The 18,079-nt window shown below is 45.0% G+C and overlaps 1 protein-coding gene across 1 annotated transcript in view; it reads right to left on the bottom strand.

The window, feature by feature from the left end:
- CHCHD3 (coiled-coil-helix-coiled-coil-helix domain containing 3) overlaps nucleotides 1-17,876 on the bottom strand; it is a 222,434-nt gene extending 204,558 nt beyond the window's left edge. Inside the window, exons 1-2 of the mRNA XM_081880211.1 lie at nucleotides 17,719-17,876; nucleotides 9,081-9,183 (exon numbers count right to left, since the gene is read on the bottom strand). Coding sequence (XP_081736337.1) covers nucleotides 9,081-9,183; nucleotides 17,719-17,802 — 187 coding nt within the window. The 5' untranslated portion in view covers nucleotides 17,803-17,876. The remainder of the gene's footprint in view (nucleotides 1-9,080; nucleotides 9,184-17,718) is intronic.
- Between the last annotated feature and the right edge of the window lie 203 nt (nucleotides 17,877-18,079).

The following is an 18,079-nucleotide window of genomic DNA, read 5'->3' as shown; positions in this document are numbered from 1 at the left end:
GCCCAAACTCACCCTGCTCAGCATAAGAGACTCCTGGAAGGCCAGAGGGACATTGCTCTCCTGCGAGGGCTGAAGAGCCTCAACTCAGTGGAACAAACTCTGGGGTGGGGCAACCATTTAAAATAATAAGTACACACTAGGGTTGGTGGCTAGTGGCTAGGACAAAGATAGTATAAGGACTCTTTACCTTTTAAAACCATGCTCTGGTTATCTCCCGCTTGGACTACTGCAATGCGCTCTACGTGGGGCTACCTTTGAAGGTGACCCAGAAACTACAACTAATCCAGAATGCGACAGCTAGACTGGTGACTGGGAGCAGCCGCAGAGACCATATAACACCAGTCCTGAAATACCTACATTGGCTCGCATTGGCTACGTTTCCAAGCACAATTCAGAACCCTGAAAAGTCCTAATGAGTTAAAATGTCTTGGGCACCATGGTACTTGAGAGAATAATGTCTTCCGTGATGTTCTACAGCAACCTCAAAGTCAAGCAAAGGATGCTCTCTTCATGTGATACAATTTCCCTGGAGGCTGGAGCCAAAGCCAGGCCACTTTCGAAAGTACACACCAGGACAAAGATGGTATAAGGTCATTCTGGAGGAACAAATATTTACCAGTTTTATTGGACTGTTCTTTTAGTATTGCCTTCCTACATATCCACAAAAGACTGAAGTAAAAGGGTGGGTCAGAAAGTGGGGAAATCCTTAAAAAAAAAAAAAATACCCACCCCATAAAGGGCAGAAATATCTAAAAAGATGCAATTCAGAAACAGAACGAAACAGAACAATGTTAAATCAGCCCCTATCATTCTTCTCTTAGATTAAGCAGGGCTGTAAAGGGTATTAAGGAGATTTATCGTTCCAAAGGTCAAGAATTTTAACCCTACTGCTTGGATTACCCAGCTAAGGGGACGCAATAATAAAAGTGCACACAAGGGAAGAAAGGAAATGTACATTTAGCTTCACGAAGAAATTCCAAAGTCAGAGCCTAGCCTTACTGCATATATATTTTCTGTTTAAACTAGTAGACTTCCAAATCACCAAACGAAGGCAAAAAGTCTGTGACGGAGGGCATACACATAGCTTTAAGCCAGGCATGTCCAACAGGTAGATCATGATCTACTGGTAGATAGTGGGGAGTTCCTGGTAGATCTCTGGCCCCTCAGCGATCTCCTTACAAAAAAGCAAAAAACAACAACCCAAACTAAAAAAAGCTCAACAAGTTTACTAAAACTTTACTAAAAAAAAGCTGAAGCTCCACAACTTTGGATAGATCACTGCCAGTCTTTTTACGACAATGCATAGATCACTGCCAGTTTTTTTAATACTGTAAATAGATCGCAGTCTATTGGGAGTTGGACATCCCTGATTTAAGCTGTTGCCAGCTTATAATTACATGATGTCCCAAGTTTGTGCTACTCACATAAGCCAAAGATCTTAAAATCTGTTTGGAGCACACTCAAGAGCTTCATTCTGCCCAAACAGATTTTTTGTTTTGTTTTGTTCTGTTTTTAAACAGCAGACCCCCACGCCATGTCAGAAACCACTTTAGAATTTCAAGAAAAATATGACCAGGTATGCTGCTAACAATCTATTTTCCAGAAATCAAAGGGATTATCCATTAACAAATGCTCAAAATAAGCCCCAGCCTAGGGGTAATTATAGTAAAGCAAATTAGAATACTTTTACCTCTCCCCTTTAGGATATCATAACTGACTAGAAAACATCCAGAAAGGTATTAACATTTTTTCCCTGGAACCTGGCGGACTGGGATAATAAAAAGGCAGATAAGGATTTTATCCGTATGCTCCAGCAATTTGATATAATAAGTTTGCAAGAGACTTGGTCTCATGAATTTAACACACACACACGCACACCTTACAATGTTATAAATCTTTTAGCTAGCAGCCAGCTGTTAATAAATTTATACAGGGCTGAGGAAGAGGGGGCTTGACTTCCTTTATATCACTTGATTTGGCTGGAGAAGTTTGGATAGCAGATTTTGGAACTCAAAATAATTACATTTTGCCAGTACAAATCAAAACTGAATTAGAAATCTTTCTTTTCTGTATAAACATCTACCTTCCCGCTACTATTAGTCTGCCACTGACAACCAAGATTTGGTCAGATTTAACATCCCTACTGCAGATCAGTTATAAATTCCCCATAGCATTTATACTTCTCTGTGGGGATTTTAATGCCCAAATTGGAACAGCAGCAGGGGGTTTCTTGCTACCTTTAGGCTTAGGTTTGGAAGGTGTCTTCCTAACCTCTCATTATTCTTTGGAAAATAAATATAATGTGCAGGCTCTGAAGTTGTTGGATATTGTATTCCGACATAATTAATAAATCCTTCAGAAGAGTCCCGTAGACATTTCCAAGGGTCAGTATACTTATTTGCACAAATACAGTGGAAGTGCTATCAACCAGATGAGTTTCTCCACTTTTGTGGACACTTCTGAAGTGTTAGAACGAACAGAAAGGGACCAATTTCCAGTATCAGTGACCCTAGGTCCTCCAATAGAAGACATGCCTCAGACTGGCCATCTTCAATTATCTGAAGCAGAGGCTTTCAACCTTCTGGAGTCCACGGCTCCCTTAACCAACTATATTCTTTCTGCGGCACCCCTGTGGCGCTCAGGAGCCCTGGTAGGTCACCCCTTGCCTGCAGAACTGGCAGCCCCTCACCCTTTTTCAAACCCCGTTCCTTGCAGAGTGTTCCCTCAGCCTCCTCTCCTCTCCCCTCCCTCTGAGCTGCACCCCTCACCCCAAACAGAGGTGTCCCAATGAAGAGGATGACCCCAGCCTTAGCAGCCCAATGGAAATGGGCTGAAGGTGAACGTGAGGGCACCATGTTACTCACCTTGGGAGGAAGAAGTGGCAGCAGCGGACACTTCCAGGCCTGCATGGCGGAAAGGCTCCCCTTTGGCGCCGGGCACTCAGTTACCAGGCAGACATTGCACACAGCAAGCACAAGAAACGCCAGCGCATTGCCTACCTACCCAGCCTCCCACTAGTCTGTCCATTCCCAACAGAAAGGGCTGGTGGACTGGCTGGCTGGGCTCCCTCGCCTACTTGCTTGCTTACTCCGAGGCCGCCTCAGCTCCTGGCAACAAACACCCCCTGGCCGGCCCCAGAGGCACCATTCGCCTGCAGAGCTTGTAGCCAGGGCTGCTGCAACAAACAGGCACGCAAGCCTTTGGGAGGCAGAGACGTGAAAGGGCATCAGAGGAGGGAGGGAAGGAAAGAGAGAGAGGCCAGTGTCGCCCGCAGCACTCCTGACCATCATTCAAGGCACCCCAGGGTGCCACGGCACACTGGCTGAAAACCACTGACCTAGGAGTTTAGAGGCACGAATGGTTTGGGTGAGACACAGAGGTCAAATGGAAGAAACGTTTCTGTAATACAGGAAGTGGGGAATTGAAATCTGATTGATGGACCTGCTTTAGACGAGGAAATGGGTCTAGTGTGTTTCACGGCACCCCTGACCTTCATTCAAGGCACCCCAGGGTGCCACGGCACACTAGTTGAAAACCACTGTTCTAAAGGGTTGCCACATGGAGCATGGAGCATGAAGCAAGCTCTGGAGCGTAAGACCTTTCATATGGAGGCAGTGAAAGTCAAAGCACAGAAAATCAAAGGGACATTGATGAAGTTCTAATACAATAAGGGCAGCTGACTTTGTGTCTCCTCATTTTTGTCACACTTGATGTCTTGATACCACTTTGTGCAATTTTAAAGTTATTTGACTTGACGTGACCAAAACAGTTTTGAGATTTGCCTTTGTAACTTCATCTGTTTCCATCTTCTGTTTTATCACGTAGAGCTCCGTAGAGTATTTTCTGTTCCAGAGCAGATCACCGTTCCTCTTCTCTGGCTGGTTTGTTGGGTAATGCAGGAATACAGCCCAGGAAAGCAAACTCGCAAAGACCTCATCCAACTGGAATCAACTGTGCTTTATTCCATCACACCAAAAGCCAAGGGACGTGAAAACAGAAGTGAGCTTTCCATAGCAAAGCTGCAATCATGGCTTTGGCTAGGATCAAAGCTCCGGTTGCACAAAGCACCTAAATGCCAGCACAGCCCTGCCCTTCACTGCCAGCCCTGCTAAACTCTGCCAATGACATGGTTCTCTCTGAGTCCTCGGATTCAGGTCAGCAGCAAGGGGGCATGTAAGGATGAGGACTCAGAAGGGGAGATGGGGAGGATGAGGCCATGGAAGGGGAGACAGGGAGGACAAGATTATGTAGCAGAGCCTGCCTGAAGAAGCCCTCCCAGATGCCTCAGGATCTGACAAGGTGCAAGGCCCAGGAGTTGCCCCTTTCAAGCCTGTGGAGAGCTCTGGGGCACGGCCTGCTGGAGAGTATGAAGGAGACGGCTCACCAGGCAATGTCTCCAAGGGAAAGATGGTGCATCAAGAGGACAGCATATGCATTATGAGGTTTGGGCAACAGGCACAAATGCAAAACAATGAACTACAACCTTTGACCCCTCAGTCTCACAGTGAGAGGGAAAGGACTCTCTTATTCAAGTTATGGCATGCCAACTTGAAGGATTTGGTATTAAATGGTACATATATATAAATCATACATATATGAATAAATGCACACACTGCACTTGTCCTCATCACAGAGAGAACAAAAAAAAGGAAACTTTGCTATGCACTGATTTTAATAATCAAGTCTGTTCTTCCTTTTAATAATCAAGTCTGTTCTTCCTTTTACCTTCAGCTGAAAAACCTACTGTGACTTCTCCAGCCTTCGTACTTTGTTAAATATTCTTTTCCAGTAAAGGTGAGCTTTGCAGAAGCTGTGACCTCTCCCAGTAACAGTTACCTACCTGCCTAAGCTCATGTGTGATCTCCCTTCTCACCAGTGAGGCACCATTAAGCCATCTGAGTGCAGTATTGCTCAATTTGTATGCACAATCACAAGGAGAACTTTTGCACAATTTATCAGAGCCAAGTCCATTATATGCAAACCTAAGTGGCTGCGGGCGAAATTAAACTTATCTCTCTTGATGGTATCCGTGTCCCTTCGCCTCATCTGCTCATTCAAGGACCACAAGAACTAATATGGCTTTCATATCAAAATGAGTCCACATTACTGTGCAGCAGCAGCAGATATTCAACATGTTCATACATTTATGTGTTCTGCCCTTCTTGGCCATCAAGTTAGGCTCTGTGAATTATTACTCAGAATCATTACATAGCAACTTCATCTCAAAAAATAATCTCAAGGTAATTAGAATGTGACATGCAACTGAAGTGTGGCACCCCTTTTACTTCAAGCTGGCTGAAATAACAGCTGTTATCTTTCTTAATATACATTTATCATTATTGCGATTAGTTCCTGAACATTTCACTAAAAAGTACTTACAAAATTCCTTTTACTTCTCCTCCCCACTTTGCCCCCACCCAAAAACCTTCATATGCAAAAATCACAGAAGTACCCCTTGAGAATGGAGAGGCTTATTCTCGAAATCACACCAGCCTGCGGCACATTGTGTGAAATGTCACAGGTGGCATTGGAGGACCAACAATGAGGAACAGAAGATCACAGCACTATGATAGACCGAAAGCTATGCAGTCTACCCTACAGTCACAGGCAGGATTAGCCACCCTGAGATACACTCACACAATCTAGAATGCAGTGTGCTATAAATACACGCTATGAAGATCAAATAGCTCCAAATGTCAAAAGCCAGTCATTCATTGTAGGTGGCAACTATACTTTCACACCCTATGTCCAGCCAGCTGCAAGATTTCGGGAGCAGGCAAAACTCACCTACCAAGAGAACTTGCATGTGTGCAATTGAGACAGTCAATGTGCTGTAGTGGTACAATCCATGGAGGTAAAGGTAAAGGTAAAGGTACCCCTGACCATTTGGTCCAGTCGTGACCGACTCTGGGGTTGCGCCGCTCATCTCGCTTTATTCAAAAGCATCAATTCTTCAGCGATCAGCCTTTTTTATGGTCCAGCTCTTACTTCCATACATCACTACTGGGAAAACCATAGCTTGAACTATACGGACCTTTGTCGGCAAGATGATGTCTCTGCTTTTTAAGATGCTGTCTAGGTTTGTCATCACTTTTCTCCCAAGAAGCAGGCGTCTTTTAATTTCGTGACTCCATAGTTAAAGGTAAAGGCCATTAGGTCCAGTCGTGGCCGACTCTGGGGTTGCGGCGCTCATCTCGCTTTACTGGCCAAGGGAGCCGGCGTACAGCTTTCTGGGGAACCAGACCTGTGTTCAAATCCAGGCTCGCCCATGAAGCTTGCTGGATGCCAATGGGCCAGTCACAGCTCTCAGCCTAACCTAACTTCCCATATAGAAAGCGTGCCACCCAGCTAAATGTTCAAAATTGCCGGTCTCTTTAAGAGCCACAAACGGAAAGCTCTTCACAACGGAGAAAGGGAAATGGCAACAGCTGATGCTTCAATGAAAAGCCACAACAGAGAAAGCAGACACTGAAAACAGTACAACGCATCATCAGAGATCTACAACCTCTCCTGGACAATGACAGTTCTCTTTCTCAAGCTCTGGGAGGAAGACCTTTCATTGCCTCCAGACAGCCCCCCAATCTTAAACAACTCCTAACCCACAATAATACTATAACCAGACTTAACACGGACACTGGCACCAGAGCCTGCAATAAACCCAGATGCCAACTTTGCTGCCACATACACCCGGACAACACCATTACTGGCCCCAACAACATCACACATACCATCTCGGGACTATTTAATTGCTCATCGTCTAACATTGTGTATGCCATAAAATGCCAACAGTGTCCTTCAGCTCTCTATATTGGACAAACAGGCCAGACCTTACGCCAAAGAATAAACGGACATAAATCCAACATCAGGAACCACAAGACAGAAAAACCAGTAGGAGAACACTTCAATCTCCCAGGACATTCTATACAAGATCTCAAAGTAGCTATTCTATTACAAAGGAATTTCAGAAATAGACTGGAAAGAGAAGCTGCTGAATTGCAACTTATCACCAAACTTAAAACTATGGAGAGGCCTGGTTTGAACAAAGACATTGGATTCTTATCTCATTATACATGACAAAGCCATTTTTCACCTTCTCACCCCTTGCTTTTTCCTGTTAGACCTATTGCAGTCGTTAAGAGTCGTCAACAGGCTCATCGCAGCTATCTGCCAATCACCCATTCCCACCACCCTTCTGAGTAATACCCCTCCCCACCTTCTCACTATATAGAAAGGTCCGGTGACTTCTGTTTCAGTGTATCTGAAGAAGTGTGCATGCACACGAAAGCTCATACCTAGAACTAACTCAGTTGCTCTTTAAGGTGCTACTGGAAGGAATTTTTTTATTTTGTTTTGACCATGGCAGACCAACACGGCTACCTATCTGTAACTGAAAACTGATACCACATTGTAAAGACAGCGACCTTAACGCTTTTCCTTTTTCATAACCTTTTTGTGCCTTCCTCCTTAAATAATACACTGACTTTTCAGGAATCCAGTAGTGTTAAAAAAAACAAATTAAGCCATTAAATTTGTCTATTATGACTAAGCGCTGCTTTTAGCACATGCATTCAAGAAACGCACTCAAACTAGACTGATCGAATTACTTGTCATCACACAGCCCTAGGAAAGAATGACAGATGTACTTTAAAGATTTTGTGCTTGTTAAATATTTCAGTATGTTTAAAGTTACTCAAATAACTGAAAGACGATGTTTGCAAGAAGCAGGCTAGAGATTTCTTTATTATGGTTGTAACTTAATTTCTGCCCAACTTGAGATCAATAGATGCATCTTACATTGGCAAGCACAATCGTAGGATAGAAATACTCTAGAGTATGGGAGGAGGGGGCCTTCAAATATTTTGATAACTTGCAACGGCCTTGTTTAAGGACGCCTATGAACATCTCTTAAAAATGGGATACAGCTGTTCTCTGTACTACAAGATGAGACTAGCTTGCATCAAACTTCAGGGTGAGAGACAGATGTACCCACCAGTTACCCCTAACCCAATTCTGCCAGCATCACTGGCCCTTCCTAAGTACCATTTGTGGATATAGCTCAGTCGGTAGAGCAGGACACTCTTAATCTCAAGGTCGTGGGTTTGAGCCCCACACTGGGCATAAGATTCCTGCATTGCAAGGGGGTTGGACTAGATCAGGGGTGGCCAACTTCCAAGAGACTGCGATCTACTCACAGAATTAAAAGCTAGCAGTGATCTACCCCTGTTTTATTGGGGTTCAGGTAAAAGTTCTTCAACTTTTTTTAGGGAGAGGGAAAGCCCCGTTTTATTGGGCTTCAGGACAAAGCTGTTGAGCTTTTTTAGGGAGGGGGAAATGCCCGTTTTTAGGGGGTTCGGGAAGCATAAGTTGCTTAGCTTTGGGAGGGACCAAAACCACACAGGGATCGACCAGTAGATCGCGAGCGACCTGTTGGACATCTCTGGTCTAGAAGACCCTCATGTTCCTTTCTAACTCTACAATTCTATGATTCCAAACATACATTTGTCCTCTTTTCTGATGTGGGGATGAAACTCGTTTTTAAAAGTTTCAATACAGCTCTGGAAATGAGGAAGACGGTGGTATATTATGGGAGTCAGCTAATTAGCACTATGAAAATCTAGGCAATTTCTAACGGGAAAATCTTCATCTACTGAGGGCACAGGAAGTCTGCTTCCATGGTAGTCCCACAGATCAAACTATGCGCATGCAACTTAACTTCCAGGTGCACATTCTGCTGAGTATCTTTTAAGGAACCTCACGGCTCCCAGAGTTAAAGCAGACATATCATCTACTAATGCATAAGTTGCAAAGTCAGATCTCCAAAGTATGTCTTAAGGTGAAAGTACAGCAGAGAGCAAACCGTCTTTGCGTGCAACTGAAAAGGAAAGCAACAAGGGAGAAACTCAGTAGGGTGTTTAAAAACAAAAGCACCGTAAAAAAAATCCATCCCGCTCTTGCAAAAAGTCGAAAGAAGGCAAATGAATGATTGGAACCAGCTCTGCAAAAAGACTTCAGGGTTTACTAAAATAATTTCAGAGCTACATTTTGATTCTTATCTCTTATAGCCAGAAGTGTGCACATACCTGAAGTGCCTCCAATCAAGCCATGACCACCAGAGCCCGATTTCTGAGACCTCCCACTTGCTGAAGAAGGGTCCTTCATACGCTCTATGACATTTTCAGACAGCTGAGACGACATTGGAGCAAAGAAACACACAAAAACATCATAAGTTGGCTTATCAAAATATGTATTTCCCACACTGTCTTTGGTTCTAGCTCCAGGTATAATGTACTTTCTCACCCCCCATTTTGTATTAGCTCTGAGCAGCAGAAAACACATTCTTTTAGGTATCAAAATCTGATAAACACTTTTTTAAAGCAACTAACAAGAACACTTTGGCAGTCCTAGAAATACATTTGCCCCAGCCTATCTGAGTTAAAAACACCCTTAATAATAATAATAATAATTTATTATTTATTATTTATAACCCGCCCATCTGGCTGGGTTTCCCCAGCCACTCTGGGCGGCTTCCAACAGAATATTAAAATACAATAATCTATTAAACATTAAAAGCTTCCCTAAACAGGGCTGCCTTCAGATGTCTTCTAAAAGTCTGGTAGTTGTTCTTCTCTTTGACATCTGGTGGGAGAGTGTTCCACAGGGCAGGTGCCACTACTGAGAAGGCCCTCTGCCTTGAATCTTCACTATGCAAAAAATACATCATCTTCATCAACATCATCAATTACATTTATATACCACCTTTTCTTCCAAGGAAGCTCAAGGTTGTATACATGATTCTTCTCCTCCTCACCATTTTATCATCACAACAACTCTGTGTTGTAGGTTAGGCTGAGTGCGAGATCACTGGCCCAAGGTCACGCAGGGAGCTTCATGGCTGAGTAGGTATTTGAACCCTGGTCTCCTCTGACTACAGCATGCTTTTGCAGCTACTACCTAGAGGCTGCAATCCTAGAAAAACTTCAGCATAAGTAAATACATTATAAATCATTGGGGCTGCTATACAAGTGTGGTTAGAACTGGGATGCATGTGCCAAACTAAGGCAAAGAGTTCCATTGTGCTGCAGAAATATCAGTTTCATGGACTAACAGGATATATTAGCTTGCCTATGCAGGCCATTAAGAATACATCTTTCCATAACCGTCATCTGATTTTAACTTTTTATATGTTTTTTTATATATATATGGTTTTATGTTCTATTGTTGCAAACCACTCTGGCATTAAAAAAAAAAAAGTAGAATAGCGGTATACAAATATTTTCACAAACAAAAGGTAAATAAATAAATAAAGTAAATGTATGTGTAAATGTTAAATTCCCAAAGGCAAACATTAATGCACACAATCCCCCAGGCAAGGCTTCCTTGTCTACTTGGTAAATTAACACGCTGCTGCAGCAATGGGTATCCGGGTGCTATCCAGTATCAACTCTACAGTTTCCTGAGGAAACAGGACTTCAAGCTGCGTTAGTGTCACAGGGACACAAGCGTGCCTGTTTACAGGTGAACGAACAAAGGGAGGAGGAGGAATAAAAGAATAGTTGGCAGAGACTAACGGAAAGCAGGGGCCAGGAGAAGTGTGAGGAAATCAAAGAGACAGAAGGAACAAACTCTTCCTCGGGTGCCACCCCAATATTTCCCTGTTTCATCATTCGCCTTTCATTTTTCTTTTGAAGTGCTGTTGGTAAGAGCTTTTACATAAGCTTCAGAAACGATGACCCCCCAGGTTCCATGGCACAGAGAGGCCCTTCACTAGGTTTCTTTGAGGAAAGGATAGGAGTCGTTGAGACAAAAGGAAAATATGAGTACAGGGACATGACAAGGTAAGGAAACAAACACTGGAAGGTGGGCATTAGAAGCTCTAATACCAGGGTTCATTATTGTCTGTGTTTATTGAAAATATCTGTATCCCATGCTTCCACGAGATTGTTCTCTAAGGGGCCTCACAACAAACCAGAAATATTACCTCAGGTTAAGAACTTTGCTTCAGGGTAAGAACAAAAATCGTGCTCCAGCGGTGCGGCGGCAGCAGGAGGCCCCATTAGCTAAAGTGGTGCTTCAGGTTAAGAACAGTTTCATGTTAAGAACGGACCTCTGGAACGAATTAAGTACTTAACCCGAGGTACCACTGTAGATTAAAACTGCTCCAGCAGCCAGGAGGAGACAAATGGACAAAACACACACACACACACACACACACACACACACACACACACAAAATCGCACCCTCCTCAAACCATCACCTATGGTGCTTTACAACTCAAATTCAAACTCTGGCTAGGTGCCAGGAAGGAGTCATTTGGAACTGAGTAAAAATTACCCTACTGACAAGGATTCTGCTCTATCATAAGAACCTTTAGCTATTACAGTCGTAACTTGGAAGTCAAGCGGAATCCGTTCTGAAAGTCCAGTCGACTTTCAAAACGTTCGGAAACCAAAGCACAGTTTCTGATTGGCTGCAGGAAGCTCCTGCAGCCAATCGGAAGCCACAGAAGCCCTGCCTGACGTTTGGCTTCCAAAAAAAGTTTGAAAACCAAAACACTCACTTCCGAGTTTCGATTGTTTGGGAGCCAAAACGTACAAGTATCAAGGCGTTCCGACAACCAAGGTATAACTGTACTTCCTAGCTTTGAAAACTGCCGTCCTCAAACCATATGTAGCCTGGTCTGTTGCAAGCTCACTAAGAGAAGACCTGGTGCGTTCAGTATAGCTTACTATCAAGCAACTGTGTAGTCTTGCACAAACCCTTGTGCTTAATTAGAAAATAAACTAGCTCCAGGGCACAATGTGCCTGACTGCAGGCTTACCTTGCAATCCTATGCATGTTTACTCAGAAGTTCTCCCACTGCACTGAGTGGGCGTTACACTTAGGTACGTATGTACAGAATCACAGCCTTTGTTGAAAGTTTATGCAGTTCAAGACTAGAAGATGGGTTCCGTCATTCCTTGCAGTAACATTAACACAAGCTAGACACCTTTAAGTTTTCTTCATGCTATGTTTCTCAGCGAGACCTCACTAAGACCTGTGTTTCATCACAGACTGAATCATAAGCAGCACTGTATTGAAGAGGATCACACCAGAACAGCCAGACACCTGTTCAGTTCATCTCACGCCCACAAATTTCCCCGCTGCAAGCCAGTCAAAATTTTCCCCTGCCGTGACAATGATAGAACATGCTTTTAAAAATATTTAAGTAATGAGAGAGTTGTGTACCCTGGAAAAGAGCAGAAAGGGCAAGGTTAAAACAGAAAAACCAAGAAGGTTAAAGGAGAAGAAGAGAAAGCAGCAAGTCAGAGGAGCAGGACGGAAACCCCCTGCAGATTTGACGCAAAGGAGCAGAAATACTGAAATGTGATATCATCTATCCAACCCTGCCAGGCTATTCTGATGGATACCAGGGTCAGTGGTGTAGAAAGCAAAATAGGCAGAGGCAAGGTGCCCATCTTAATAATCTCCTGGCATGGGAGGTATCAATGGCTATTAGTCATGATGGAATCTGTTCTGCCTCAACTGTCAGAGGCAACATGCCTCTGAACATCTGTTGCTGGGAGTCACAAGCAGGTAAAATGTTGCACTCAGGTGCTGCTTTCGTGCTTCCCATAGACACCTAGTTGGCCATAGTGGGGAAAGGATGCTGGACAAGACTGGCCAATGGCCTGATACAGCAGGTCTTATGCTCACAGGTCTCCCACTAGAGTAACCAAGACATTTTCTTCCCAGATTTGAGATTGGACAAGGAAATCACTACCATGCAGAGGTTAAAGCAGTTAAGTTGCTACCACTACCCACTGGATCACCTGAATATGGGAGACCAGGTGGTCAAGTCTAGGAATCTAGCTTTATTTTATTTTTTTAAGCAGCAGTTTTACAAATAGCTTCTTCAAGGCAGTAGGGCAGAACTGCCCACTCTGAGAGTATTTTACCATAGCCTAGAACAACTGGCCAGTCTCTCTGAGCAGGCAAGAACCTAACAAGGTACACATGCCTAAGTGAATGTTTCCTTGGGCATCATAAACTGAAATTATCCATGTGCATAACGGCAAGATTTACCAATGAGCACTATGCACCTGGACTGCACGAGCTCAACTTAAAATAAAGGTTCAGGCAAAAGGTCCACGTCCAGAGGAAAATATTTGGCCTGGCCTGTTCTTGTGCCTTGAAAAGCAGCTTGAACTGTAACAGCAGAAAACAGCATGCAAAACTTTTCAGGAGATTAATCTTATCACCTCCTGCAAGGAGAAGCTCGGACCTCGACTCACTCACCTGTGACCTAGCTCTATGGGTGGTGAAGCAATTGGGAGTGCTATCTACAGGCAGCGGCCGTGGTTTCCTTCTGCACTATCCAAAAAGAGAGAGCAAGCAGAGGCAGTCACTGCAGGTGCCACCCACTTGCTCACATCTGTGATTTCTCTCTTAAAACTGTAGCAGTTGGTGCTGGTCCCATTCTGGCTGCCTAGAGAGGGCAAATGAGTGAACAGAGGGAGTGGCAGGATACCATTTCCTCAGATTACTCACTGAAGGTTTTCACTCTCCAGCACTGTGGTTGCAGTCTCTGAGCAATGCAGCTAGCCCAATTCAGACCACTGTGTCACCAATAAAAAGAGAATTTAAGTAAAGAAGTGCGCTAGAAGCGGCAGGAATTGCTTCTTTCTACTGTCGCCTGGGCCTCTCATTGGCATAGTGCAGAGGTGAGGAACAGCCAGCCCGTGAGCCACACATGAAGAGGCATACAGCCTCCAACAATAGAGGCAGATAATATCCATCCCGGCACGTAGCCACTGAAAGCTTTTTCATCCTCTGTGAATCTGTCCAACCCTCTTTCAAAGTCATCCAAGAGCCAGTGTGGTGTTGTGGGAGAGACCAGAACCGTGCACAGTACCCCAAAATGCAGTTGCGCCACAGATTTGTGTTATGGCATTATCAGGATATTGGCGGTTTCATTTTCCATTCCGTTCCATGATGCCACCTCTGCCACGCCCTTCTCTCCACCCTTTTGTCCTTATCTCTTGCTTGGACTACTGCCATGCGCTCTACATGGGGCTATCTTTGAAGGTGACCCGGAAACTGCAATTAATCCAGAATGTGGTAGTTAGACTGGTCATTGGGAATGGCCGCTGGGACCACATGACACCGGTCCTAAGAGATCTGCATTGGCTCCCAGTATGTTTCCGAGCACAATTCAAAGTGTTGGTTCTGACCTTTAAAGCCCTAAACAGCCTTGGTCCAGTATCCCTGAAGGAGCGTCTCCACCCCCATCGTTCAGCCCGGACACTGAGATCCAGTGCCGAGGGCGTTCTGGCGGTTCCCTCCCTGCGAGAAGTGAGGTTACAGGGAACCAGACAGAGGGCCTTCTCAGTAGTAGTGCCCGCCCTGTGGAACACCCTCCCTTCAGATGTGAAGGAAATAAGAAGCTATCTTATATTTAAGACATCTGAAGGCAGCCCTGTTTAGGGAAGTTTTTACTATTTAATGCTGTATTGTTTTTAACACTTGATTGGAAGCCACCCAGAGTGGCTGGGGAAACTCAGCCAGATGGGCGGGGTATAAATAATAAATTATTATTATTATTATTATTAGCCTCAAATGTTGCAACCTTTCCTCATAAAATATATTCCTAATAATAATAACAACAATAGGGCAGCTTGCTGTGGCCCTCCCAGCCACAGCAGTTGTGTAAACTGCAAAGGACAGGGACCCCACATCCAGCAGACTGAGATGTTTGCAGCCACTCTTCTTCCTCACCAAGGGAAGTAATAGCACTGCTCTATTCTGCCTTGGTCAGACCACACTTGAAGTATTGTGTACAGTTCTGGGTGCCACAGTTTAAGGATACTGACAAGCTGGGACCTGTGCAGAGGAGAAGGAGCAATATAATGAAGGGTCTGGAAACGCAGTCTTATGAGGAACAATTGAGGGAGTTGGGTATGCTGAGCCTGGAAAAGAGGAGACGAAGAGATGATAGTTATCTTCAAATATCTCAGGGGCTGCCACATGGAAGATGGAGCAAGCTTGTTTTCTGCTGCTATGGAAGCGAGGACCCAGACCAGTGGATTCAGATGATAATAATAATAATAATAATAATTTCTTATTTATAACCCGCCCATCTGGTTGGGCTTCCCCAGCCACTCTGGGCGGCTTCCAACAAAATATTAAAATACAGTAATGCATCAAACATTAAAGGCTTCCCTAAACAGGGCTGCCTTCACTTGTCTTCTAAAAGTCTGGTAGTTGTTGTTCTCTTTGACATCTGTTGGGAGGGCGTTCCACAGGGAGGGCGCCACTACCGAGAAGGCCCTCTGCCTGGTTCCCTGTAACTTGGCTTCTTGCAGTGAGGGAACCGTCAGAAGGCCCTCAGAGCTAGACCTAAGTGTCCGGGTAGAACGATGGGGGTGGAGACGCTCCTTCAGATATACTGGACTGAGGCCTTTTGGGGCTTTAAAGGTCAGCACCAACACTTTGAATTGTGCTCGGAAAGATGACAAGAAAGGAGATTCCAACTCAACATTAGGAAGAACCTTTGGGTGGCAAGAGCTGTTCAGCAGTGGAAGAACAGGAGCCCTAGACGAGTCATTAGCTGTAACCATGCCTCTGCAACAGATGGATCCTGTCTCATTTGCACGCCACCTTTCCATAGCCATAAACCATGCTCGAGGTGGCTTACAATAACTAAATAAAACTCGTGAGAAAGTACAGGGCCAGATGGGAAACTACAATGCCAGATTTGAATGCTTTCCCCAGAGACCCTTGCAAGACCAAAAGATAAGAGACGCACAAAGCACAGGGCGGAGCAATGGAGAATTTTTGAAACATCAATGGGATATTAGCTCCGCCCAAGGCATGATGGAGAACAGCAGCAGCCGGGAACAGATAAGACATAACATTTTACAAGGACAGGAAGAAACACCATGGACAGAATAACGGCCACACACAGGAAGAACAAGGATATAATTTGAGTGTCTCACTTGTAGTTTTATAAATCATTTAATGTGCCAATACGAATGGAAGTCGTTAATACTGCAGTTGTTGTATAAGGGATTTGTTACCTTGACTAGAATGTAACTGAAATTAGTAAGATTTTGGAACTTGGGAGTATAGAAAAATCCAACTACTGTTTGTATCCTTTGAATAACTTTGTGTACATGATCATTTTTTTCTGTTTGTCTTTTTATGAATTTTGTTTTCTTTTTATATTTTTGCTCTTTTTGTAATACTTTTTCGAAGATGTGGGTGTAATGTTTAACGTTTGTTTTCGCTGCGATTTTTTCAATATGAAATAAAGATTATTTTAAAAATATATATATATATTGGAACATGGAAATAAACAAAAATACCACACCATCAATTCTAGCATGCAGGGGCGGGGGGACAGGACCTAAATTATATAATTTGATGATGGATACTGAATGATGGAAGGGACGCGGGTGGCGCTGTGGGTAAAACCTCAGTGCCTAGGACTTGCCGATCGTATGGTCGGCGGTTCGAATCCCCGCGGCGGGGTGAGCTCCCGTCGTTCGGTCCCAGCTCCTGCCCACCTAGCAGTTCGAAAGCACCCTTAAGTGCAAGTAGATAAATAGGTACCGCTTTAGATAAATAGGTTGTAGATAAATAAGTTCCCGCTTTAGAGCGGGAAGGTAAACGGCGTTTCCGTGTGCTGCGCTGGTGCAGGCTCGCCAGCTGCAGCTTCATCACGCTGGCCACGTGACCTGGAAGTGTCCTTGGACGGCGCCGGCTCATGGCCTGTAGAGCGAGATGAGCACGCAGGGGTACCTTTACTGAATGAAGGACGGGATGCGGGTGGCGCTGTGGGTTAAACCACAGAGCCTAGGACTTGCTGATCAGAGGGTTGGCGGTTTGAATCCCAGCCATGGGGTGAGCTCCCGTTGCTCGGTCCCTGCTCCTGCCAACCTAGCAGTTCGAAAGCACGTCAAAGCGCAAGTAGATAAATAGGTGGGAAGGTAAACGGCGTTTCCGTGCGCTGCTCTGGTTCACCAGAAGCGGCTTAGTCCTGCTGGCCACTTGACCCGGAAGCTGTATGCCGGCTCCCTCGGCCAGTAAAGCGAGATGAGCGTAGCAACCCCAGAGTCGGCCACGACTGGACCTAACGGTCAGGGGTCCCCTTTACCTTTCATACAAAGATCAATTGGGGAGCAGCTTGTTCACCAGGATAAAGAGGAATGGCCCAAATTCTGCAGACTGCAAACAGGCCAGGCTACCTGCAACTGAATGATGGGTATTGCTAATTGTATTGCAATATAAAATAAAAAAATTCCTTCCAGTAGCACCTTAAAGACCAACTGAGTTAGTTCTAGGTATGAGCTTTCGTGTGCATGCACACTTCTTCAGATACACTGAAACAGAAGTCAGTGTATCTGAAGAAGTGTGCATGCACACGAAAGCTCATACCTAGAACTAACTCAGTTGGTCTTTAAGGTGCTACTGGAAGGAATTTTTTTATTTTGTTTTGACCATGGCAGACCAACACGGCTACCTATCTGTAACTGTATTGCAATATGGCATTGTTATAAGGAGGCTATTATTGGATTATTGCAATTGAAAACTAATAAAAAAATTCACAAAAAAATTAAGAGACGTAGGAAATGAGCAGCAGCAGCAGCTGAGGAGGTCAAGGCAGCAGCACGACAGCCCTGCAAGGTCGGCCTGTCCTCTTCCCTCCCTCCCTCCCTCCCTCCCTCTCTCTCTCTCACCCGGACGCCCTTCACCACCGTGATGTTGTCATTCTCGTCCGCCTCGAAGGTGACCCTCCGCGGGGCGCTGCCTCCGCCGCCCATCACGACCCGGCTGCCGGCGAGGGGCGCGCACTCGAGCGCCGACTAGGCCGCAGAGAAGCAGAAGACGGGACAAGGTGCCCGAGGAGACCCGCGCCACGCCCACCGACGCGCGATTGGACCGCCGCCCCTCCAGGCCCGCCCACCGCCCACAGCGCGCCGGGCTCCCGTTGGCTCAGGAGCTGGTTGCCCAGGGCAACAGCCCGCCCCGGCGTGTTGACCAGGCCGGGTGGAAAGTTTTTTCCGACTCGTGGGTTCCTGACAGAACTTGTGGGAGCTG

This window comes from Podarcis erhardii (assembly GCF_964252035.2).
Source record: "Podarcis erhardii genome assembly, chromosome: 10".
NCBI classification, from domain to species: Eukaryota; Metazoa; Chordata; class Lepidosauria; order Squamata; family Lacertidae; genus Podarcis; species Podarcis erhardii.
The sequence above is the reverse complement of the archived record's forward strand: the minus strand, read 5'-3'. Positions and strand labels throughout refer to the sequence as shown.